This window comes from Triticum dicoccoides, chromosome 6A (assembly GCF_002162155.2).
Source record: "Triticum dicoccoides isolate Atlit2015 ecotype Zavitan chromosome 6A, WEW_v2.0, whole genome shotgun sequence".
Taxonomy (NCBI): Eukaryota; Viridiplantae; Streptophyta; class Magnoliopsida; order Poales; family Poaceae; genus Triticum; species Triticum dicoccoides.
The window spans coordinates 450,067,789-450,093,615 of NC_041390.1; the positions used below are offsets into that span (position 1 = coordinate 450,067,789).

The 25,827-nt window shown below is 45.3% G+C and overlaps 1 protein-coding gene across 4 annotated transcripts; it reads left to right on the forward strand.

Annotated features, from left to right (window-relative positions):
- Positions 1–17,708: 17,708 nt before the first annotated feature.
- Positions 17,709–19,787, forward strand: LOC119317203. 4 transcript variants are annotated; one of them, XR_005153544.1, is made up of 3 exons: positions 17,709–18,357; positions 18,468–18,940; positions 19,729–19,787. XR_005153544.1 is itself a non-coding variant. In XM_037591630.1 (3 exons), the coding sequence occupies exons 1-3, from the start codon at positions 18,089–18,091 to the stop codon at positions 18,756–18,758; spliced, it is 456 nt and encodes a 151-aa protein (XP_037447527.1). In that variant the 5' UTR covers positions 17,709–18,088; the 3' UTR covers positions 18,759–19,159. The 4 variants fall into 4 exon arrangements, 3 of the variants coding, with proteins under 3 accessions (XP_037447527.1, XP_037447526.1, XP_037447525.1); XM_037591630.1 differs by lacking the exon at positions 19,729–19,787 and having other exon boundaries at positions 18,468–18,540; positions 18,645–19,159; XM_037591629.1 differs by lacking the exon at positions 19,729–19,787 and having other exon boundaries at positions 17,709–17,986; positions 18,071–18,357; positions 18,468–19,159.
- The last annotated feature ends 6,040 nt before the right edge of the window (positions 19,788–25,827 follow it).

The window sequence follows — 25,827 nt, forward strand, 5'->3', positions numbered from 1 at the left end:
TAATCTGAAAATATATAAACAGCAAGGTAACTAGTAACAAAAGTGAGCGAAAACGGTATTGCAATGCTTAGAAACAAGGCCTAGGGTTCATACTTTCACTAGTGCAAGTTCTCTCAAAAATGATAACATAATTAGATCATATGGCAATCCCTCAACGTGCGATAAAAATGACTCCAAAGTTCCTATCGCGGAGAACATAAGATGAAATTGCTTGTAGGGTACGAAACCACCTCAAATTTATTCTTTCCGATCAATCCATTGAGCTATTCCTATAAGTGTCACAAACAGCCCTAGAGTTCATAGTAAAATAACACCATATGACACACATCAATCAACCCTAATGTCACCTAGATACTCCAATGTCACCACGAGTATCCATGGGTCAATTATACGATATGCATCAAACAACTTTAGCTTCATAATATTCAATCCAACATAAAGAACCTCAAAGAGTGCCCCAAGATCCCTACCGGTGAAACAATGACGAAAAGGTGCATCAACCCCTATGCATAGATTACCCCAATGTCACCTCGGGAATCCGCGAGTTGAGTGCCAAAACATACATCAAGTGAATCAATAGAATACCCCATAGTCACCACGGGTATCCCACGCAAGACATAAATCAAGTGTTCTAAAATCCTTAATAGTATCCAATCCGATAATATTGATAACTCAAAGGTAAAACTCAATTCATCACAAGAAGATAGAGGAGGAGAAACACCATATGATTCAACTATAGTAGCAAAGCTCACGGTACATCAAGGTCGTGCCTAATCAAGAACACGAGAGAGAGAGAGAGAGAGAGAGAGAGAGATCAACCACATAGCTACTGGTACATACCCTCAGCCCCGAGGGTGAACTACTCCCTTCTCGTCATGGAGATTGCCGGGATGGTGAAGATGGCATCCGGTGAAGGTTTTCCTGTTGGAAATATGCCCTAAAGGCAATAATAAAAGGGTTATTATTATATTTCCTTGTTCATGATAATTGTCTTTTATTCATGCTATAATTGTGTTATCCGGAAATCGTAATACATGTGTGAATACATAGGCACCAACATGTCCCTAGTAAGCCTCTAGTTGACTAGCTCGTTGATCAACAGATAGTCATGGTTTCCTGACTATGGACATTGGATGTCATTGATAACGAGATCACATCATTAGGAGAATGATGTGATGGACAAGACCCAATCCTAAACATAGCACAAGGTCGTATAGTTCGTTTGCTAGAGTTTTTCCAATGTCAAGTATCTTTTCCTTAGACCATGAGATCATATAACTCCCGGATACCGTAGGAGTGCTTTGGGTGTACCAAACATCACAACGTAACTAGGTGACTATAAAGGTATACTACGGGTATCTCCGAAAGTGTCTGTTTGGTTGACATGGATCAAGACTGGGATTTGTCACTCCGTATGACGGAGAGGTATCTCTGGGCCCACTCGGTAATGCATCATCATAATGAGCTCAAAGTGACCAAGTGTCTGGTCACGGGATCATGCATTACGGTACGAGTAAAGTGACTTTCCGGTAACGAGATTGAACGAGGTATTGGGATACCGACGATCGAATCTCGGGCAAGTAACGTACCGATTGACAAAGGGAATTGTATACGGGGTTGCTTGAATCCTCGACATCGTGGTTCATCCGATGCGATCATCGAGGAGCATGTGGGAGCCAACATGGGTATCCAGATCCCACTGTTGGTTATTGACCGGAGAGCCGTCTCGGTCATGTCTACATGTCTCCCAAACCCGTAGGGTCTACACACTTAAGGTTCGGTGACGCTAGGGTTGTAGAGATATGAGTATGCAGTAACCCGAAAGTTATTCGGAGTCCCGGATGAGATCCCGGACGTCACGAGGAGTTCCGGAATGGTCCGGAGGTGAAGAATTATATATAGGAAGTGCAGTTTCGGCCATCGAGAGAGTTTCGGCGGTCACCAGTATTGTACCGGGACCACCGGAAGGGTCCCGAGGGTCCACCGGGTGGGGCCACCCATCCCGGAGGGCCCCATGGGCTGAAGTGGGGAGGGGAACCAGCCCATAGTGGGCTGGTGCGCCCCCCCCCCCGGGCCCCCCATGCGCCTAGGGTTGGGAACCCTAGGGGAGGGGGCGCCTCCACTTGCCTTGGGGGGCACTCCACCCCCTTGGCCGCCGCCCCCCCTAGGAGATCCCATCTCCTAGGGCCGGTGCACCCCTAGGGGGCCTATATAAAGGGGGGAGGGAGGGCAGCCACACCTGAAGTCTTGGCGCCTCCCTCTCCCCTGCTACACCTCTCCCTCTCGCAGAAGCTCGGCGAAGCCCTGCTGCGATCACTGCTGCATCCACCACCACGCCGTCGTGCTGCTGGATCTCCGTCAACCTCTCCTCCCCCCTTGCTGGATCAAGAAGGAGGAGACGTCATCCGCTCCGTACGTGTGTTGAACGCGGAGGTGCCGTCCGTTCGGCGCTAGGATCTCCGGTGATTTGGATCACGACGAGTACGACTCCCTCAACCCCGAACGCTTCCGCTCGCGATCTACAAAGGTATGTAGATGCACTCCGATCACTCGTTGCTAGATGAACTCATAGATAGATCTTGGTGAAACCGTAGAAATTTTTTATTTTCTGCAACGTTCCCCAACAGTGGCATCATGAGCTAGGTCTATGCGTAGTTCTCTTTGCACGAGTAGAACTCAATTTGTTGTGGGCGTAGATGTTGTCAACTTTCTTGCCGCTACTAGTCTTATTTTGCTTCAGTGGTATTGTGGGATGAATCGGCCCGGACCGACCTTACACGTACGCTTACGTGAGACAGGTTCCACCGACTGACATGCACTAGTTGCATAAGGTGGCTAGCGGGTGTCTGTCTCTCCCACTTTAGTTGGAGCGGATTCGACAAAAACGGTCCTTATGAAGGGTAAATAGAAGTTGACAAATCACGTTGTGGCTTTTACGTAGGTAAGAAAATGTTCTTGCTAGAACCCTATTGCAGCCACGTAAAACTTGCAACAACAATTAGAGGACGTCTAACTTGTTTTTGCAGCAAGTGTTTTGTGACATGATATGGCCAAAGTTGTGATGAATGATGAATGATATATATGTGATGTATGAGATCATGTTCTTGTAATAGGAATCACGACTTGCATGTCGATGAGTATGACAACCGGCAGGAGCCATAGGAGTTGTCTTTATTTTTTGTATGACCTGCGTGTCATTGAGAAACGCCATGTAAATTACTTTACTTTTTTGCTAAACGTGTTAGCCATAGTAGTAGAAGTAATAGTTGGCGAGCAACTTCATGGAGACACGATGATGGAGATCATGGTGTCATGCCGGTGACAAGATGATCATGGAGCCCCAAGATGGAGATCAAAGGAGCTATATGATACTGGCCATATCATGTCACTATTATTTGATTGCATGTGATGTTTATCATGTTTTTGCATCTTGTTTACTTAGAACGACGGTAGTAAATAAGATGATCCCTCATAATAATTTCAAGAAAGTGTTCCCCCTAACTGTGCGCCGTTGCGACAGTTCGTTGTTTCGAAGCACCACGTGATGATCGGGTGTGATAGATTCCAACGTTCACATACAACGGGTGTAAGACAGATTTACACATGCAAACACTTAGGATAACTTGACGAGCCTAGCATGTACAGACATGGCCTCGGAACACAAGAGACCGAAAGGTCGAACATGAGTCGTATGAAAGATACGATCAACATGGAGATGTTCACCGATGATGACTAGTCCGTCTCACGTGATGATCGGACACGGCTTAGTCGAGTCGGATCATGTTTCACTTAGATGACTAGAGGGATGTCTAATCTGAGTGGGAGTTCATTGAATAATTTGATTAGATGAACTTAATTATCATGAACTTAGTCTAAAATCTTTACAATATGTCTTGTAGATCAAATGGCCCACGTTGTCCTCAACTTCAACGCGTTCCTAGAGAAAACCAAGCTGAAAGATGATGGCAGCAACTATACGGACTAGGTCCGGAACCTAAGGATCATCCTCATAACTGCCAAGAAAGATTATGTCCTAGAAGCACCGCTAGGTGACGCACCCGTCCCATAGAACCAAGACGTTATGAACACTTGGCAGACACGTGCTGATGATTACTCCCTCGTTCAGTGCGGCATGCTTTACAGCTTAGAACCGGGGCTCCAAAAGCGTAGACACGGAGCATATGAGATGTTCGAAGAGCTGAAAATGGTTTTTCAAGCTCATGCCCGGGTCGAGAGATATGAAGTCTCCGACAAGTTCTTCAGCTGTAAGATGGAGGAAAATAGTCATGTCAGTGAGCACATACTCACTATGTCTGGGTTACATAACCGCTTGACTCAGCTGGGAGTTAATCTCCCGGATGACGCGGTCATTGACAGAATCCTTCAGTCGCTTCCACCGAGCTACAAGAGCTTTGTGATGAACTTCAATATGCAGGGGATGGAAAAGACCATTCCTGAGGTATATTCAATGCTGAAATCAGCAGAGGTAGAAGTCAAAAAGGAACATCAAGTGTTGATGATGAATAAAACCACTAAGTTCAAGAAAGGCAAGGGTAAAAAGAACTTTAAGAAGGACGGCAAGGGAGTTGCCGCGCCCGGTAAGCAAGCTGCCGGGAAGAAGCCAAAGAATGGACCCAAGCCCGAGACTGAGTGCTTTTATTGCAAGGGAAGTGGTCACTGGAAGCGGAACTGCCCCAAATACTTAGCGGACAAGAAGGCCGGCAACACGAAAGGTATATGTGATATACATGTAATTGATGTGTACCTTACCAGTACTTGTACTAGCTCCTGGGTATTTGATACCGGTGCGGTTGCTCATATTTGTAACTCAAAGCAGGAGCTGCAGAATAAGCGGAAACCGGCGGAGGACGAGGTGACGATGCGCGTCGGGAATGGTTCCAAGGTCGATGTGATCGCCGTCGGCACGCTACCTCTACATTTACCTACGGGATTAGTTTTAAACCTCAATAATTGTTATTTAGTGCCAGCTTTGAGCATGAACATTGTATCAGGATCTCGTTTAATTCGAGATGGCTACTCATTTAAATCCGAGAATAATGGTTGTTCTATTAATATGAGAGATATGTTTTATGGTCATGCTCCGATGGTGAATGGTTTATTCTTAATGAATCTCGAGCTTAATGCTACACATATTCATAGTGTGAATACCAAAAGATGTAAGGTTGATAATGATAGTCCCACATACTTGTGGCACTGCCGCCTTGGTCACATAGGTGTCAAACGCATAAAGAAGCTCCATGCAGATGGACTTTTAGAGTCTCTTGATTACGAATCATTTGACACGTGCGAACCATGCCTCATGGGTAAGATGACCAAGACTCCGTTCTCAGGAACAATGGAGCGAGCAACCAACTTATTGGAAATCATACATACTGATGTGTGCGGTCCAATGAGTGTTGAGGCTCGCGGTGGCTATCGTTATGTTCTCACCCTCACTGATGACTTGAGTAGATATGGGTATGTCTACTTAATGAAACACAAGTCTGAGACCTTTGAAAAGTTCAAGGAATTTCAGAGTGAGGTTGAGAATCAACGTGACAGGAAAATCAAGTTCTTGCGATCAGATCATGGGGGAGAATACTTGAGTCACGAATTTGGCACACACTTAAGAAAATGTGGAATAGTTTCACAACTCACGCCGCCTGGAACACCTCAGCGTAATGGTGTGTCCGAACGTCGTAATCGCACTCTATTAGATACGGTGCGATCTATGATGTCTCTTACCGATTTACCACTATCATTTTGGGGCTATGCTTTAGAGACTGCCGCATTCACTCTAAATAGGGCTCTGTCGAAATCCGTTGAGACGACACCGTATGAATTATGGTTTGGTAAGAAACCTAAGCTGTCGTTTCTAAAAGTATGGGGTTGTGATGCTTATCTCAAGAAACTTCAACCTGAAAAGCTCGAACCCAAGTCGGAAAAATGCGTCTTCATAGGATACCCTAAAGAAACTATTGGGTATACCTTCTACCTCAGATCCGAAGGCAAGATCTTTGTTGCCAAGAATGGATCCTTTCTAGAGAAAGAGTTTCTCTCGAAAGAAGTAAGTGGGAGGAAAGTAGAACTTGATGAAGTATTACCTCTTGAACCGGAAAGTGGCGCAACTCAGGAAAATGTTCCTGAGGTGCCTGCACCGACTAGAGAGGAAGTTAATGATGATGATCATGAAACTTCAGATCAAGTTGCTACTGAACTTCGTAGGTCCACAAGGACACGTTCCACACCAGAGTGGTACGGCAACCCTTTCTTGGAGATCATGTTGTTAGACAACGGTGAACCTTCGAACTATGAAGAAGCAATGGCGGGCCCGGATTCCGACAAATGGCTGGAAGCCATGAAATCCGAGATAGGATCCATGTATGAAAACGAAGTATGGACTTTGACTGACTTGCCTGATGATCGGCGAGCCATAGAAAATAAATGGATCTTTAAGAAGAAGACAGACGCGGATGGTAATGTGACCATCTATAAAGCTAGGCTTGTCGCTAAGGGTTATCGAAAAGTTCAAGGGGTTGACTATGATGAGACTTTCTCTCCCGTAGCAAAGCTGAAGTCCGTCCGAATCATGTTAGCAATTGCCGCATACTATGATTATGAGATATGGCAAATGGACGTCAAAACGGCATTCCTTAACGGTTATCTTAAGGAAGAACTGTATATGATGCAGCCGGAAGGTTTTTTCGACCCTAAGAATGCTAATAAGGTATGCAAGCTCCAGCGATCCATTTATGGGCTAGTGCAAGCATCTCGGAGTTGGAACATTCGCTTTGATGAGATGATCAAAGCGTTTGGGTTTATGCAGACTTATGGAGAAGCCTGCGTTTACAAGAAAGTGAGTGGGAGCTCTGTAGCATTTCTCATATTATATGTAGATGACATACTTTTGATGGGAAATGATATAGAACTTTTGGACAGCATTAAGGCCTACTTGAATAAGAGTTTTTCAATGAAGGACCTTGGAGAAGCTGCTTATATATTAGGCATCAAGATCTATAGAGATAGATCAAGACGCCTCATAGGTCTTTCACAAAGCACATGCCTTGATAAGATATTGAAGAAGTTCAATATGGATCAGTCTAAGAAGGGGTTCTTGCCTGTGTTACAAGGTGTGAAATTGAGCTCAGCTCAATGTCCGACCACGGCAGAAGATATAGAAGAGATGAGTGTCATCCCCTATGCCTCAGCCATAGGGTCTATTATGTATGCCATGCTGTGTACCAGACCTGATGTAAACCTTGCCGTAAGTTTGGTAGGAAGGTACCAAAGTAATCCCGGCAAGGAACACTGGACAGCGGTCAAGAATATCCTAAAGTACCTAAAAAGGACTAAGGACATGTTTCTCGTTTATGGAGGTGACGAAGAGCTCGTCGTAAAGGGTTACATCGACGCTAGCTTCGACACAGATCTGGATGACTCTAAGTCACAAACCGGATACGTGTATATGTTGAATGGTCGAGCAGTAAGCTGGTGCAGCTGCAAGCAGAGCGTCGTGGCGGGATCTACATGTGAAGCGGAGTACATGGCAGCCTCGGAGGCAGTGCATGAAGCAATTTGGGTGAAGGAGTTCATCACCGACCTAGGAGTCATACCCAATGTGTCGGGGCCGATCAAACTCTTCTGTGACAACACTGGAGCTATTGCACTTGCCAAGGAGCCCAGGTTTCACAAGAAGACCAGGCACATCAAGCGTCGCTTCAACTCCATTCGTGAAAATGTTCAAGATGGAGACATAGATATTTGTAAAGTACATACGGATCTGAATGTCACAGATCCATTGACTAAACCTCTCCCTAGGGAAAAATATGATCAACACCAGAACTCTATGGGTGTTTGATTCATCACAATGTAACTAGATTATTGACTCTAGTGCAAGTGGGAGACTGTTGGAAATATGCCCTAGAGGCAATAATAAAAGGATTATTATTATATTTCCTTGTTCATGATAATTGTCTTTTATTCATGCTATAATTGTGTTATCCGGAAATCGTAATACATGTGTGAATACATAGGCACCAACATGTCCCTAGTAAGCCTCTAGTTGACTAGCTCGTTGATCAACAGATAGTCATGGTTTCCTGACTATGGACATTGGATGTCATTGATAACGAGATCACATCATTAGGAGAATGATGTGATGGACAAGACCCAATCCTAAACATAGCACAAGATCGTATAGTTCGTTTGCTAGAGTTTTTCCAATGTCAAGTATCTTTTCCTTAGACCATGAGATCGTGTAACTCACGGATACCGTAGGAGTGCTTTGGGTGTACCAAACGTCACAACGTAACTGGGTGACTATAAAGATATACTACGGGTATCTCCGAAAGTGTCTGTTGGGTTGACATGGATCAAGACTGGGATTTGTCACTCCGTATGACGGAGAGGTATCTCTGGGCCCACTCGGTAATGCATCATCATAATGAGCTCAAAGTGACCAAGTGTCTGGTCACGGGATCATGCATTACGGTATGAGTAAAGTGACTTGCCGGTAACGAGATTGAACGAGGTATTGGGATACCGACGATCGAATCTCGGGCAAGTAACGTACCGATTGACAAAGGGAATTGTATACGGGGTTGCTTGAATCCTCGACATCGTGGTTCATCCGATGAGATCATCGAGGAGCATGTGGGAGCCAACATGGGTATCCAGATCCTGCTGTTGGTTATTGACCGGAGAGCCGTCTCGGTCATGTCTACATGTCTCCCAAACCCGTAGGGTCTACACACTTAAGGTTCGGTGATGCTAGGGTTGTAGAGATATGAGTATGCAGTAACCCGAAAGTTTTTCGGAGTCCCAGATGAGATCCCGGATGTCACGAGGTGTTCCGGAATGGTCCGGAGGTGAAGAATTATATATAGGAAGTGCAGTTTCGGCCATCGGGAGAGTTTCGGGGGTCACCGGTATTGTACCGGGACCACCGGAAGGGTCCCGGGGGTCCACCGGGTGGGGCCACCCATCCCGGAGGGCCCCATGGGCTGAAGTGGGGAGGGGAACCAGCCCATAGTGGGCTGGTGCGCCGCCCCCCCTTGGGCCCCCCATGCGCCTAGGGTTGGGAACCCTAGGGGAGGGGGCGCCTCCACTTGCCTTGGGGGGCACTCCACCCCCTTGGCCGCCGCCCCCCCTAGGAGATCCCATCTCCTAGGGCCGGCACACCCCTAGGGGGCCTATATAAAGGGGGAGGGCAGCCGCACCTGAAGTCTTGGCACCTCCCTCTCCCCTGCTACACCTCTCCCTCTCGCAGAAGCTCGGCGAAGCCCTGCTGCGATCACTGCTGCATCCACCACCACGCCGTCGTGCTGCTGGATCTCCGTCAACCTCTCCTCCCCCCTTGCTGGATCAAGAAGGAGGAGACGTCATCCGCTCCGTATGTGTGTTGAACGCGGAGGTGCCGTCCGTTCGGCGCTAGGATCTCCGGTGATTTGGATCACGACGAGTACGACTCCTTCAACCCCGTTCTCTTGAACGCTTCCGCTCGCGATCTACAAAGGTATGTAGATGCACTCTGATCACTCGTTGCTAGATGAACTCATAGATAGATCTTGGTGAAACCATAGAATTTTTTTATTTTCTGCAACGTTCCCCAACATTTCCCCTCCGACAGGGTGCCGGAATGGGCTCCCGATTGGTTTTTCGTGTCTACAGAGGCTTGCGGTGGCGGAACTCCTGATCTTGGTTTATTTCTGGGGGTTTCTATATTTATAGGAATTTTTGGCGTGGGAAACAAGTCAGGGGGTCCACGAGTCAACGACATGGGTGGAGCACTGATACGTCTCCGTCGTATCTATAATTTTTTATTGATCCATGCCAATATTCTACAACTTTCATATACTTTTGGCAACTTTTTATTCTATTTTTGGGAATAACATATTGATCCAGTGCCCAGTGCCAGTTCCTGTTTGTTGCATGTTTTTTGTTTCGCAGAAAATCCATATCAAACAAAGTCCAAATGGAATAAAAACGGACGGAGAATATTTTTGGAATATTTGTGAGATATGGGAAGAAGAATCAACACGAGAAGGTGCTCGAGGGGGCCACGAGGCAGGGGGCGCGCTTTCCCCCCAAGGCGCGCCCCTGGCCCTCATGGGCCCCCCGTAAGGCGGTTGCTGCTCTTCTTTGGCCGCAAGAAAGCTAATTTTCGGAGAAAAATCGGGGCGAAGGTTTCAATCCAATCGGAGTTACGGATCTCCGGATATATAAGAAATGGTGAAAGGGCAGAATCCCAGAGCGCAGAAACAGAGAGAGACAGAGAGACAAATCCAATCTCGGAGGGGTTCTCGGCCCTCCCATGCCATGGAGGCCAAGGACCAGAGGGGAAACCCTTCTCCCATCTAGGTAGAAGGTCAAGGAAGAAGAAGAAGAAGGGGGGCCATCTCCCCCTCTCTTCCGGTGGCGCCGGAACACCGCCGGGGCCGTCATCATCACCGCGATCTTCACCAACACCTCCGCCATCTCCACCAACATCTCCATCACCTTCCCCCTCTATCTACAGTGGTCCACTCTCCCGCAACCCTCTGTACCCTCTACTCGAACATGGTGCTTTATGCTTCATATTATTATCCAATGATGTGTTGCCATCCTATGATGTCTGAGTAGATTTTCGTTGTCCTATCGGTGATTGGTGAATTACTATGATTGATTTAATTTGCTTGTGGTTATGTTGTTGTCCTTTGGTGCCCATCATATGAGCGCGCGTGTGGATCACACCATAGGGTTAGTTGTATGTTGACAGGACTATGTATTGGAGGGCAAGAGTGAAAGAAGCTTCAACCTAGCATAGAAATTGATGCATACGGGATTGAAGCAGACCAATATATCTTAATGCTATGGTTAGGTTTTACCTTAATGAACATTAGTAGTTGTGGATGCTTGCTGATACGTCTCCGACGTATCTACTTTTCCAAACACGTTTGCCCTTGTTTTGGACTCTAACATGCATGATTTGAATGGGACTGACCCGGACTGACGCTGTTTTCAGCAGAATTGCCATGGTGTTATTTTTGTGCAGAAATAAAAGTTCTCGGAATGACCTAAAAATCAACGGAGATTATTTTTGGAATATATAAAAATACTGGAAGAAAGATCCACGTCAGGGGGCCCACACCCTGACCACAAGGGTGGGGGCGCGCCCCATGCCTCGTGGGCCCCCTGACGCTCCATCGACCTCAACTCCAATTCCATATATTCGTGTTCGAGGAGAAAAAATTAGAGAGAAGGATTCATCGCATTTTACGATACGGAGCCGCCGCCAAGCCCTAATCTCTCTCGGGAGGGGTGGTCTGGAGTCCGTTCGGGGCTCCGGAGAGGGGAATCTGTCGCCATCGTCATCATCAACCTTCCTCCATCACCAATTCCATGATGCTCACCGCCGTGCGTGAGTAATTCCATCGTAGGCTTGCTGGACGGTGATGGGTTGGATGAGATTTATCATGTAATCGAGTTAGTTTTGTTAGAGTTTGATCCCTAGTATCCACTATGTTCTGAGATTGATATTGCTATGACTTTGCTATGCTTAATACTTGTCACTATGGCCCGAGTGCCATCATTTAAGATCTGAACCTATTATGTTTTCATCAATATATGAGAGTTCTTGATCCTATCTTGCAAGTCTATAGTCACCTATTATGTGTTATGATCCGCTAACCCCGAAGTGACAATAATCGGGATACTTACCGGTGATGACCGTAGTTTGAGGAGTTCATGTATTCACTATGTGTTAATGCTTTGGTCCGGTACTCTATTAAAAGGAGGCCCTAATATCCCTTAGTTTCCAATAGGACCCCGCTGCCACGGGAGGGTAGGACAAAAGATGGCATGCAAGTTCTTTTCCATAAGCACGTATGACTATATTCGGAATACATGCCTACATTACATTGATGAACTGGAGCTAGTTCTGTGTCACCCTAGGTTATGACTGTTACATGATCGATCGCATCTGGCATAATTCTCCATCACCGATCCAATGCCTACGAGCTTTTCCATATATTGTTCTTCGCGTATTTACTTTTCCGTTGCTACTATTACCATCACTACAAAACCCAAAAACATTACTTTTGCTACCGTTACCTTTTACCATCGTTACCACTACTATCATATTACATTGCTACTAAATACCTTGCTGCAGATATTAAGTTTCCATGTGTGGTTGAATTGACAACTCAGCTGCTAATACTTGAGAATATTCCTTGGCTCCCCTTGTGTCTAATCAATAAATTTGGGTTGAATACTCTACCCTCGAAAATTGTTGCGATCCCCTATACTTGTGGGTTATCACTTGCTAATAGTTCCAATCATAAGTGCATAGAATTCCAAGTCAGGGATGACATGCTAGCAGTGGCCTCTCCCACATAAAACTTGCTATCGGTCTAGTAACATAGTCAATTGCTTAGGGACAATTTCGCAACTCCTACCACCACTTTTCCACACTCTCTATACTAACTTTGTTGCTTCTTTACCTAAAACAGCCCCTAGCTTTTATTTATGTGCTCTTTACTATCTTGCAAACCTATCCGCAAACACCTACAAAGTACTTCTAGTTTCATACTTGTTCTAGGTAAAGCAAATGTTAAGCGTGCGTAGATTTGTATCGGTGGTCGATAGAACTTGAGGGAATATATGTTCTACGTTTAGCTCCTCGTTGGGTTCGACACTCTTACTTATCGAAAGAGACTACAATTGATCTCCTATACTTGTGAGTTATCAAGACCTTTTTCTGGCGCCGTTGTCGGGGAGTTATAGCGTGGGGTGAATATTCTCGTGTGTGCTTGTTTGCTTTATCACTAAGTAATTTTTATTTGCTGTTCTAAGTTGTTCTCTATCTTTAGTTATGGATATGGAACACGAAATACCAAAAACATTAGGTGTACCTGCTACTCATGGAGATGGGGAACCTCCTAAAACCCTCAATGTTGGTTATGTGAAAAATATTATGTACTACTTTGATAATCCTGAGAAAACCCCATTCAATTATGTAATGGGAGACACGTTGGATCAACGTGAATACTTTAGGGATTATCGCTTGACTTAAAAAGGGAAACTATTATGGGATCAAATTCATATGTTGCGTTGGTATGCTCGGGAACTATGCTTGAGATATGATTATGCTTGTTGCTCTAGGATGAAGGCTCCACACCTTCCCTTTTCATGCAAATTTAATGATAATGAAACCTTTACTTCTTATGCTAGAGGTATATATGATTACTGTGATGTGGAACGAATAGAAGAATTTGTTGCTTTTATGGGTGCTTATGAAATTGAATCTTTGTTTAAAGAGTGTGAAAATTTTGATGATTCAGTTTATAGACCTGAAAATTTAGCTATCCTTAAATATTGCTATGAGAATTATGAATTCAATTCCAATATTGATGATTTTATTGAGAGAGTCTCCGCTGTCCAAGATGAGACTAATATTTTGCAGGAGTCTATGGAAGAAGAAATTTATGAAACTGTGAGCTCATTGGATGAAAAAGATGAGGAGGAGAGCGAAGAACAAAAGGAGGAAGAGCGGATTGATCACCCGTTCCCACCTTCTAATGAGAGTAACTCTTTATCCCATACATTGTTTAATTTTCCTTCGTGCTTACCGAAGGATGATTGCTATGATGACTGTTATGATCCCGTTGATTCTCTTGAAATATCCCTTTTTGATGATGCTTGCTATGCTTGTGGACAAGATGCCAATATGAATTATGCTTATGGATATGAACTTGCTATAGTTCCTTATGTTAAACATGAAATTGTTGCTATTGCACCCACGCATGATAGTCCTATTCTCTTTTTGAATTCTCCCGACTATACTATATTGGAGAAGTTTGCTCTTGTTAAGGATTATATTGGTGGGTTGCGTTTTACTACTACACATGATGATTTTGATAGATATAATATGCATGTTCTTGCTGCTCCTACTTGCAATTATTATGAGAGAGGAATTACATCTCCACCTCTTTATGTTTCCAACACGAAAAAATTGCAAGAAACTATTTATACTATGTATTGGCCTTTACTTTGGGTGCATGAATTGTTCTTTTATGACATGCCTATGAATAGGAAGAGAGTTAGACTTCGTTGTTGCAAGATATATGTTACTTTGTGCTCACTACTAAATCACAAATCATTGTAACTTAAAATTGGCTTTGATATACCTTGGGATCCGGGTGGATCCATTACTTGAGCACTATATGCCTAGCTTAATGGCTTTAAAGAAAGCGCTGCCGGGGAGACAACCCGGAAGTTTTAGAGAGTCATTTATTTATGTTGAATCCTTTTATAAAGTTTAAAAACAAAAAAATAAAGAGGGGAACCCAAAACTTTTCAAAAAGAAAAGCGAAAGTGAGAAAGACAAGCATTGTTAAAATGGGAGCTAGCCTTGAACTTTGTTCATGCCCATGGAAACTTTGTGACCCTTGATTACAGAAACTTTTCAAAAAAAATAATTATCCCCTTGTACAATTCCTTTTTATTATAAAAATAATGTGCCAAGATTTGCCTTTAGGATGTTTACATTGCTTGTTGGTTTGTGCGGTGCAGGACAAAAACTTTGGCTGTAGTGTGCGATTTTACATTTTTTACTGGAACGTCAAACGGTTCTGAAACTTTTTGCACTGTCTTTCTATACACATTTTTTATTTTTTCTAATTTGTTCAGAATTTTTGTAGTAACAAAAGTATGGTGAATGTTCATATTACTACAGACTGTCCTGTTTAAGACAGATTCTGTTTTTGGTGCATAGTTTGCTTGTTTTGATGAAACTATCAATTTCTATCAGTGGAATAAGCCATGGAAAAGTTATATTACAGTAGCTACAGTGCAAAAACAAAATATGAATTGGTTTTCAACAGTATTAGAGTAGTGATTTGCTTTATTATACTAACGGATCTTACCGAGTTTTCTGTTGAGTTTTGTGTGGATGAAGTGTTCGAAGATCGAGGAGGTCTCGATGTGAGGAGAAGGAGGAGAGGCAAGAGCTCAATCTTGGGGATGCCCAAGGCACCCCAAGTAATGTTGGATATATGACATAGAGGCAATAATAAAATGGTTATTATTGTATTTCCTTGTTCATGATAATTGTCTATTGTTCATGCTATAATTGTATTAACCGGAAACCGTAATACATGTGTGAATACATAGACCACAACATGTCCCTAGTAAGCCTCTAGTTGACTAGATCGTTGATCAATAGATGGTCATGGTTTCCTGAACATGGACATTGGATGTCGTTGATAACGGGATCGCATCATTAGGAGAATGATGTGATGGACAAGACCCAATCCTAAGCCTAGCACAAGATCGTATAGTTCGTCTGCTAAAGCTTTTCTAATGTCAAGTATCATTTCCTTAGACCATGAGATTGTGCAACTCCCGGATACCGTAGGAATGCTTTGGGTGTACCAAACGTCACAACGTAACTGGGTGGCTATAAAGATGCACTATGGGTATCTCTGAAAGTGTCTGTTAGGTTGGCACGAATCGAGACTGGGATTTGTCACTCCGTGTAACAGAGAGGTATCTCTGGGCCCACTCGATAGGACATCATCATAATGTGCACAATGTGACCAAGTAGTTGATCACGGGATGATGTGTTACGAAACGAGTAAAGAGACTTGCCGGTAACGAGATTGAATAAGGTATCGGGATACCGACGATCGAATCTCGGGCAAGTATCATACCAGTAGACAAAGGGAATTGTATACGGGATTGATTGAATCCTTGACATCGTGGTTCATCCGATGAGATCATCGTGAACATGTGGGAGCCAACATGGGTATCCAGATCCCGCTATTGGTTATTGACCAGAGAGATGTCTCGGTCATGTCTGCATGATTCCCGAGCCCGTAGGGTCTACACACTTAAGGTTCGATGACGCTAGGGTTATAGGGAAGGTATGTACGCGGTTACCGAATGTTGTTCGGAGTCCCGGATGAGATCCCGGACATCACGAGGAATTCCGGAATGATCCGGAGGAGAAGATTGATATATTGGACGAAGGGTTTTGGAGTCCGGAAGTGTTCCGGAGGTACCGGGTGATGACCAGCATGACCGAAAGGTATTTCGGGAGCCCCGGCAAGTGTTGGGGGCTTCATGGGCCAAGGGAAGGGGGAAAACCAGCCCACAAAGGGGTTGTGCGCCCCCCTCACCTATTCCCACGTGACCAGGGGGTTTGGGGCGCCCCATCTAGGGTTCCCACCTCCTGGCTTGGGGGCCAAGTCACCCAAGGGGGAGATCCCATCTGCCCTGGCCGCCGCCCCCCTAGGGGAAACCCTAGGGCGCCTCCCCTTGCCCTTGCCCCTATATATAGTGGAGGTTTTGGGGCTGCATAACACACGAGTCTCTCTCTCCCAAGGCGCAGCCCTACCTCTCTCCCTCCTCGTCTCCCATAGTGTTTGGCGAAGCCCTGCAGGAGTACCGCGCTCCTCCACCACCACCACGCCGTCGTGCTGCTACTGGACGGAGTCTTCCCCAACCTCTCCCTCTCTCCTTGCTGGATCAAGGCGCGGGAGACGTCACCGGGTTGTACGTGTGTTGAATGCAGAGGCGCCGTTTTTCGGCGCTTAGATCAGAATCGACCGCGATCTGAATCGCTGCGTGTACGACTCCACCAACAGCGCTCTTGCAACGCTTCCGCTTAGCGATCTTCAAGGGTATGAAGATGCACTCCCTCTCTCTCGTTGCTAGTATCTCCTAGATTGATCTTGGTGACACGTAGGAAAATTTTAAATTATTGCTACGTTCCCGAACAAGTAAATATTCCAGGAGACTCAAGCATCTAAGCTTGAGGATAGGATGCCCCGGAAGGCATCCCATCTTTCTTCAACAAGTATCGGTATGTGTTCGGATTTGTTTCGTTCATGCGATATGTGCAAATCTTGGAGCGTCTTTTGCATTTAGTTTTCACTTTTCTTTTATGCAGCATGCTGGTATGAGATAGTCTTTGGTTGATTTATAGAATGCTCATTGCACTTCATTTATATCTTGTGACGCCCCGAGACCGACGCGCCAGGTGTCTTCCGGTTATTCGCCATCGTTGCCATGTCATTTGCTTGCGTGTTGCATCTTGCCATGTCATCATGTGCATTGCATCATCATGTTTTCAAAACTTGCATCCATCCGGGTCCCCCTATTCTTTCCGTTGTCCGTTCTGAGCCCAAACACACTTGCACGCGCCCGCAGCACGTCCGAAATAGTATTTTATAAGTGGCCGGAAAATGTTCTCGGAATGGGATGAAAGTAGGCATGTGGTGTTGTTTTGTTGTAGGTAGGCCGCCTGCCAAGTTTCATTGCGTTCGGAGTCTGTTTGACGCCCCAACGAATAACTATAGCGACAATATAGTCGGTCAAATCATCGGACGTTTTTGGTCTCCAAAAACTGTTGCCAGACTTTCCGTCTCTTTCCTCCCTAGACCGTCTTCACAGTCCACTACCAACCGACAGGCCCAATCTAACCTCTCTCTTCAGCCCGCGAACCTCCTCGCGCGCGCGTCCGAAAGCTGTCCCGGACCCGACCCGGGCAGTCGTCACCGTTGGGTCCGGATCATCCCCAAACATCTATGAAATATCTCTGTTTTCTTAATTGGTATTTCTAACCTATAGTTTCTCAGCCATCAGATTTTAATCCGTTGATCAAATCTCTTCTCTTTTCCATATATATAGTCCACTCCTAGTCTATTTTGGACAAACCCTAAAATCTAGGGACTTGTCCCGTCGAGCCGCCGCCACCCACCTCGGGATCCCTCCGGATCCAAACCCACCAATCACCACAACCCCTCTCGATCCCCTCCATCCCGAGGCCTCCCTCGATCCACCCAACCAATCAGCTCCGCCGCCTCCCCTGTTCAGTCCTCGCCGCATCCGCAGCTCCCCTGCTCCCCTCGCGCTCGGGCACACTGCCAGCCGAGTGCCCACCTCCAGACCGAGCAGGAGGCTCGATCTCGAGCTTCTCGAGCCGCCGGCGACCAGGGGCCCTCCCGTCGTGCCCCTTTTATTTCTCCTCCTTCCCTTGGTTCCTTTTCTCTCTCTCGAAGTCTCATCTCTCTCTCTATTCGTGCAACAGCAGTCCTGCCTCGACACCATGGCCATCACCCCGCTTCTTCGAGACCAGTCGTCATTGATCTGCTTCCATGCCGCCTCCCGCCAGCGATTGCAACCACCAGGATCCGCCTCGATGTCGTCCAAGCTCTGGATCAGGCTGACCTCACCCTGCTCTGTTGCCTCCCCGTCATCTTCCTTGAGCAGGAGCTCATGCCCGAGCTCCTCCGCCACTAGCAGCTCTGCAGCGCCGCCTCCCTGCCGGCCCCGACCTTGCTTCGCTGCTCCGGCGAGTCCCCGACGAGCAGACAGGTGCCCCGCACTACCCTTGCTTCCTTCTTTCCCCTGCCATCTCCCTCGCCGTCTTTTTCTTCTTCACTTCCCAGTTTTCTTCTCTGAATCCCCCTTCCTTTGTTCTTCAGGCAACAGGCGACGTCGTGGGCGCCAATCGCCAAGGCCAGCGCCCAGCCTCTGCTTCGCCTCGACCATGACCAGGCCGGGCCTCACCGTCCCTCTCCTTCTCCCTTTCGTTCTTTCCCTTTTGCTCTCCCTCCCATCTCACGCAACTCTCTGAGCTTTATCTCTTTTTGTTCGTACAGGAGACCACCGTGGCCACCGTTTTTCCTCGTCGCCGCCCTTCGGATCCCCGCCGGATCACCCTTCCTCCACGAGCCCTTTCTTGCCGGAGTCCTTCGCCGCTGCGACTCCCTTGAGCTATCGCGCGACGTCCCCTGCTTCGCCATCGCCTACCGCAATCTCTGCTTCCTCTACAACGAGTAGGAGCTCGCTCATCCCGCGCCTGCTCGCCCCGCTCGCGTTGACCGCGCCCGTCTCGACCCGATCCAGCGAGCGAGCAGGCCTGCTTGGCCTCTCTTCAGCCTGGGCTTGGCCCATGGTGAGGCCACCCATGAGCGCCCTCCCCTTTTTTTCCCTGTGCACTGTTGGTCCAACAGATTCGGCCCATATAACGTTTTAATCATTTATCCAGAGACTACAGTTTTGCAGAAAAGTCCTCCAACATCATGCATATTATAACTCACCAACCATGCATCATATTAAAATAAGTTATATATGAAAGATGCTTAGAATTATGTGTAGATTAATAATATCCAACTTTCATGCATGTCTGAAATGTTTAAACTGTTGTTTGCATGTATTTGCTTAATTGCCATGCTAAAATGCTTTAATTCGTAACTAAATAACCGTAGCTCGGTTTTAAATAAACTCCATATGTAAATGGGGTAGAAAAATGCCTAGTTTAACATGGTGCACTTTTCTTGCATGTTTAAAAACTATAAAATATGGTTTAGGGCAGAACAGTACCAAATTCATATTATGCACATGAGGATTTTCTGGAATTGTGTTTGTTATTTCCGGCCTCATTTAAACTTGCCTAGATAGGTAGTTTACTTACGCTCCACCTCTTGCCATGTTAATAAACATTTAATATTGTTGGGTACATAAACAAGATCGAACTAAATAAGTCATGTGGTGTTTCGTCAGTATGCACCTCGTTGCATATTGAGCTCCACTTAATTTGTAGTTTTGTTTGTGCACTTTTCCATGCCATGCTTCATTAAACCAGACATGCATCATACTTGGTTGTGCATCATGCCATGTTGATTATGTGATGTTTGTTTACTATGTTGTTTTCTTCTTTTCGGTGTTGCTTCTTCGGGTTAGTTCTGATAACGTCGCGTTTGTGAGGATCCGTTCGAACTACGCCCGTTTGTCTTCTTCATGGACTCGCTCTTCTTCCTTGCGGGATCTCAGGCAAGATGACCATACCCTCGAAATCACTTCTATCTTTGCTTGCTAGTTGCTCGATCTATTGCTATGCCGCGATACCTACCACTTGCTATATCATGCCTCCCATATTGCCTTGTCAAGCCTCTAACCCTCCTTTCCTAGCAAACGGTGTTTGGCTATGTTACCACTTTGCTCAGCCCCTCTTATAGCGTTGCTAGTTGCAAGTGAAGATGGAGTTTGTTCCATGTTGGAACATGGTTTTGTTGGGATATCACAATATCTCTTATTTTAACTAATGCATCTATATACTTGGTAAAGGGTGGAAGGCTCGGCCTTATGCCTGGTGTTTTGTTCCACTCTTGCCGCCCTAGTTTCCGTCATACCGGTGTTATGTTCCTTGATTTTGCGTTCCTTACACGGTTGGGTGTTATGGGGACCCCTTGACAGTTCGCTTTGATTAAAACTCCTCCAGCAAGGCCCAACCTTGGTTTTACCATTTGCCTCACCACCACCTATTTTTCCCTTGGGAGTCGCTCTCCCGAGGGTCATCTTTATTTTAACCCCCCCCCCCGGCTAGTGCTTGTCTAAGTTTGGTCCGAACTAGAGCCCCTTGCAGCGCCACCTCGGGGAAACTTGAGGGCTGGTTTTAGTTGTACGGATTGCTCATCCGGTGTTGCCCTGAGAACGAGATATGTGCAGCTCCTATCGGGATGTCGACACATCGGGCGGTCTTGTTGGTCTTGTTTTACCATTGTCGAAATGTCTTGTAACCGGGATTCCGAGTCTGATCGGGTCTTCCTGGGAGAAGGAATATCCTTAGTTGATCGTGAGAGCTTGTGATGGGCTAAGTTGGGACACCCCTGCAGGGTTTTGAACTTTCGAAAGCCATGCCCGCGGTTATGGGCAGATGGGAATTTGTTAGTATCCGGTTGTAGAGAACTTGACACTTAACTTGTTTAAAATGAATCAACCGCGTGTGTAACCGTGATGGTCTCTTTTCGGCGGAGTCCGGGAAGTGAACACGGTTTTGGAGTTATGTTTGTGCGTAAGTAGTTTCAGGATCACTTCTAGTTCACGACCGTTGCATTGCTTCTCTTCTCACTCTTATTTGCGTATGTTAGCCACCATATATGCTAGTGCTTGCTGCAGCTCTACTTCGCTACCCTTTCCTACCCATAAGCTTAAATAGTCTTGATCTCGCGAGTGTGAGATTGCTGAGTCCCCGTGGCTCACAGATACTTCCAAACAGTTGCTGGTGCCGATGATGTCAGTGCAGATGATGCAACTGAGCTCAAGTGGGAGCTCGATGAAGATCGTGTTCGTTGTGTTGTTTCGTTTTCCTTTAGATCAGTAGTGGAGCCCAGTTGGGGCGATCGAGGATCTAGCATTTGGGGTTGTCTTCTTTTATTTTGGTTCCGTAGTCGGACCTTGATTGTATTCTGGATGATGTATGTTTAACTTGTATTTGTGTGAAGTGGTGACTGTAAGCCAACTCTTTATCCCTTTCTATTCAGTACATGGGATTGTGTGAAGATTACCCCTCTTGCGACATGCCTACTATGCGGCTATGCCTCTAAGTCGTGCCCCGACACGTGGGAGATATAGCCGCATTGTGGGTGTTACATATCTTTTGAGTATGGCTTTATAGAATGCTTCATGTGCTTCACTTATATCTTTTGAAGTTTGGATTGCCTATTTCTCTTCACATAGAAAACCGCCATTTATAGAATGCTCTTTTGCTTCACTTATATTTGTTAGAGCGTGGGCATATCTTTTGTAGAAAGAATTAAACTCTCTTGCTTCACTTATATCTATTTAGAGGGATGACAGGAATTGGTCATTCACATGGTTAGTCATAAAATCCTACATAAAACTTGTAGATCACTGAATATGATATGTTTGATTCCTTGCAATAGTTTTGCGATATAAAGATGGTGATATTAGAGTCATGCTAGTGGGTAGTTGTGGATTGTAGAAATACTTGTGTTGAAGTTTGTGATTCCCGTAGCATGCACGTATGGTGAACCGTTATGTAACAAAGTTGGAGCATGAGGTATTTATTGATTGTCTTCCTTATGAGTGGCGATCGGGGACGAGCGATGGTCTTTTCCTACCAATCTATCCCCCTAGGAGCATGCACGTAGTACTTTGTTTCGACGACTAATAGATTTTTGCAATAAGTATGTGAGTTCTTTATGACTAATGTTGAGTCCATGGATTATACGCACTCTCACCCTTCCATCATTGCTAGCCTCTTCGGTACCGTGCATTACCCTTTCTCACCTCGAGAGTTGGTGCAAACTTCGCCAATGCATCCAAACCCCGTGATACGATACGCTCTATCACACATAAACCTCCTTATATCTTCCTCAAAACAGCCACCATACCTACCTATCATGGCATTTCCATAGCCATTCCGAGATATATTGCCATGCAACTTCCATCATCATCATATACATGACTTGAGCATTCATTGTCATATTGCTTTGCATGATCGTAAGATAGCTAGCATGATGTTTTCATGGCTTGTCCGTTTTTGATGTCATTGCTACGCTAGATCATTACACATCCCGGTACACCGCCGGAGGCATTCATATAGAGTCATATCTTTGTTCTAGTATTGAGTTGTAAGTAAATAAAATTGTGATGATCATCATTATTAGAGCATTGCCCCATGAAAAAAAAAGAAAAAAAGAGAGGCTAAAGAAGACTAAATAAAAAAGGGGGCCAAGAAGCCCGCAAAAAAGTAAAAAAGAGGGGACAATGTTACTATCCTTTTACCACACTTGTGCTTCAAAGTAGCACCATGTTATTCATATAGAGAGTCTCTTGAGTTATCACTTTCATATACTAGTAGGAATTTTCATTATAGAACTTGGCTTGTATATTCCAATGATGGGCTTCCTCAAATGCCCTAGGTCTTCATGAGCAAGCAAGTTGGATGCACACCCACTTAGTTTTCAGTTTGAGCTTTCATACACTTATAGCTCTTAGTGCATCCGTTGTATGGCAATCCCTACTCCTCGCATTGACATCAATTGATGGGCATCTCCATAGCCCATTGATTAGCCGCGTCGATGTGAGAATTTCTTCCTTTTTGTCTTCTCCACTCAACCTCCATCATCATATTCTATTCCACCTATATTGCTATGTCCATGGCTCACGCTCATGTATTGCGTGAAAAGTTGAAAAGGTTTGAGAACATCAAAAGCATGAAACAATTGCTTGGCTTGTCATCGGGGTTGTGCATGATTTGAATATTTTGTGTGGTGAAGATGGAGCATAGCCAGACTATATGATTTTGTAGGGATAACTTTCTTTGGCCATCTTATTTTGAAAAGACATGATTGCTTTATTAGTATGCTTCAAGTATTATTATCTTAATGTCAAATGATAGACTATTGCTTTGAATCACTCGTGTCTTAATATTCATGCCATGATTAGATTACATGATCAAGATTATGCTAGGTAGCATTCCACATCAAAAATTATCCTTTTTATCATTTACCTACTCGAGGACGAGCAAGAATTAAGCTTGGGGATGCTGATACGTCTCTGTCGTATCTATAATTTTTTATTGTTCCATGCCAATATTCTACAACTTTCATATACTTTTGGCAACTTTTTATACTATTTTTGGGACTAACATATTGATCTAGTGCCCAGTTCCAGTTCCTGTTTGTTGCATTTTTTTGTTTCGCAGAAAATCCATATCAAAAGAAGTCCAAACGGAATAAAAACGGATGGAGAATATTTTTGGAATATTTGTGAGATATGGGAAGAAGAATCAACGCGAGAAGGTGCCCGAGGGGGCCATGAGGCAGGGGGACGCGCCTGCCCCCTGGGCGCGCCCCTGACCCTCGTGCCCCCCTCCCCCCCCCGTAAGGTGGTTGCTGCTCTTATTTGTCCGCAAGAAAGCTAATTTTCGGAGAAAAATCGGGGCGAAGGTTTCAATCCAATCGGAGTTACGGATCTCCGGATATATAAGAAACAGTGAAAGGGCAGAATCCCAGAGCACAGAAACAGAGAGAGGCAGAGAGACAGATCCAATCTCGGAGGGGCTCTCGGCCCTCCCATGCCATGGAGGCTAAGGACCAGAGGGGAAACCCTTCTCCCATCTAGGGAGAAGGTCAAGCAAGAAGAAGAAGGGGGCCCCTCTCCCCCTCTCTTCTGGTGGCGCCGGAACGCCGCCGGGGCCATCATCATCACCGCGATCTTCACAACACCTCCGCCATCTCCACCAACATCTCCATCACCTTCCCCCTCTATCTACAGTGGTCCACTCTCCCGCAACCCTCTGTACCCTCTACTCGAACATGGTGCTTTATGCTTCATATTATTATCCAATGATGTGTTGCCATCCTATGATGTCTGAGTAGATTTTCGTTGTCCTATCGGTGATTGGTGAATTACTATGATTGATTTAATTTGCTTGTGGTTATGTTGTTGTCCTTTGGTGCCCATCATATGAGCGCACGTGTGGATCACACCATAGGGTTAGTTGTATGTTGATAGGACTATGTATTGGAGGGCAAGAGTGACAGAAGCTTCAACCTAGCATAGAAATTGATGCATACGGGATTGAAGCGGGACCAATATATCTTAATGCTATTGTTGGGTTTTACCTTAATGAACATTAGTAGTTGCGGATGCTTGCTGATACGTCTCCGACGTATCTACTTTTTCAAACACTTTTGCCTTTGTTTTGGACTCTAACTTGCATGATTTGAATGGAACTAACCCGGACTGACGCTGTTTTCAGCAGAATTGCCATGGTGTTATTTTTGTGCAGAAATAAAAGTTCTCGGAATGACCTGAAAATCAACAGAGATTATTTTTGGAATATATAAAAAATACTGGAAGAAAGATCCACGTCAGGGGGCCCACACCCTGACCACAAGGGTGGGGGCGCGCCCTACCCCCTAGGCGCACCCCATGCCTCGTGGGCCCCTTGACGCTCCACCGACCTCAACTCTAACTCCATATATTCGTGTTCGGGGAGAAAAAATCAGAGAGAAGGATTCATCACGTTTGACGATACGGAGCCGCCGCCAACCCCTAATCTCTTTCGGGAGGGCTGGTCTGGAGTCCGCACGGGGCTCCGGAGAGGGGAATTCGTCGCCATCATCATCAACAACCTTCCTCCATCACCAATTCCATGATGCTCACCACCGTGCGTGAGTAATTCCATCATAGGCTTGCTGGACGGTGATGGGTTGGATGAGATTTATCATGTAATCGAGTTAGTTTTGTTACGGTTTGATCCCTAGTATCCACTATGTTCTGAGATTGATGTTGCTATGACTTTGCTATGCTTAATGCTTGTCACTAGGGCCCGAGTGCCATTATTTCAGATCTGAACCTATTATGTTTTCATCAATATATGAGAGTTCTTGATCATATCTTGCAAGTCCATAGTCACCTATTATGTGTTATGATCCGCTAACCCCGAAGTGACAATAATCGGGATACTTACGGGTGATGACCATAGTTTGAGGAGTTCATGTATTCACTATGTGTTAATGCTATGGTCCGGTACTCTATTAAAAGGTGGCCTTAATATCCCTTAGTTTCCAATAGGACCCCGCTTCCACGGGAGGGTAGGACAAAAGATGTCATGCAAGTTCTTTTCCATAAGCACGTATGACTATATTCAGAATACATGCCTACATTACATTGATGAACTGGAGCTAGTTCTGTGTCACCCTAGGTTATGACTGTTACATGATCGATCGCATCTGGCATAATTCTCCATCACCGATCCAATGCCTACGAGCTTTTCCATATATTGTTCTTCGCTTATTTACTTTTCCGTTGCTACTGTTACCATCACTACAAAACCCAAAAACATTACTTTTGCTACCGTTACCTTTTACCATCGTTACCACTACTATCATATTAGTTTGCTACTAAATACCTTGCTGCAGATATTAAGTTTCCAGGTGTGGTTGAATTGACAACTCAGCTGCTAATACTTGAGAATATTCCTTGGCTCCCCTTGTGTCCAATCAATAAATTTGGGTTGAATACTCT

What these genes read in the sequence shown, in the direction of transcription:
- LOC119317203 (XM_037591628.1), top strand. Translation starts at nt 18,089, where the DNA reads ATGGCCATCACCCCGCTTCTTCGAGACCAGTCGTCATTGATCTGCTTC. An exon ending in AGTCCCCGACGAGCAGACAG is followed by an intron (nt 18,358 to 18,467) that starts GTGCCCCGCACT and finishes TTTGTTCTTCAG; the next exon opens with GCAACAGGCGACGTCGTGGG.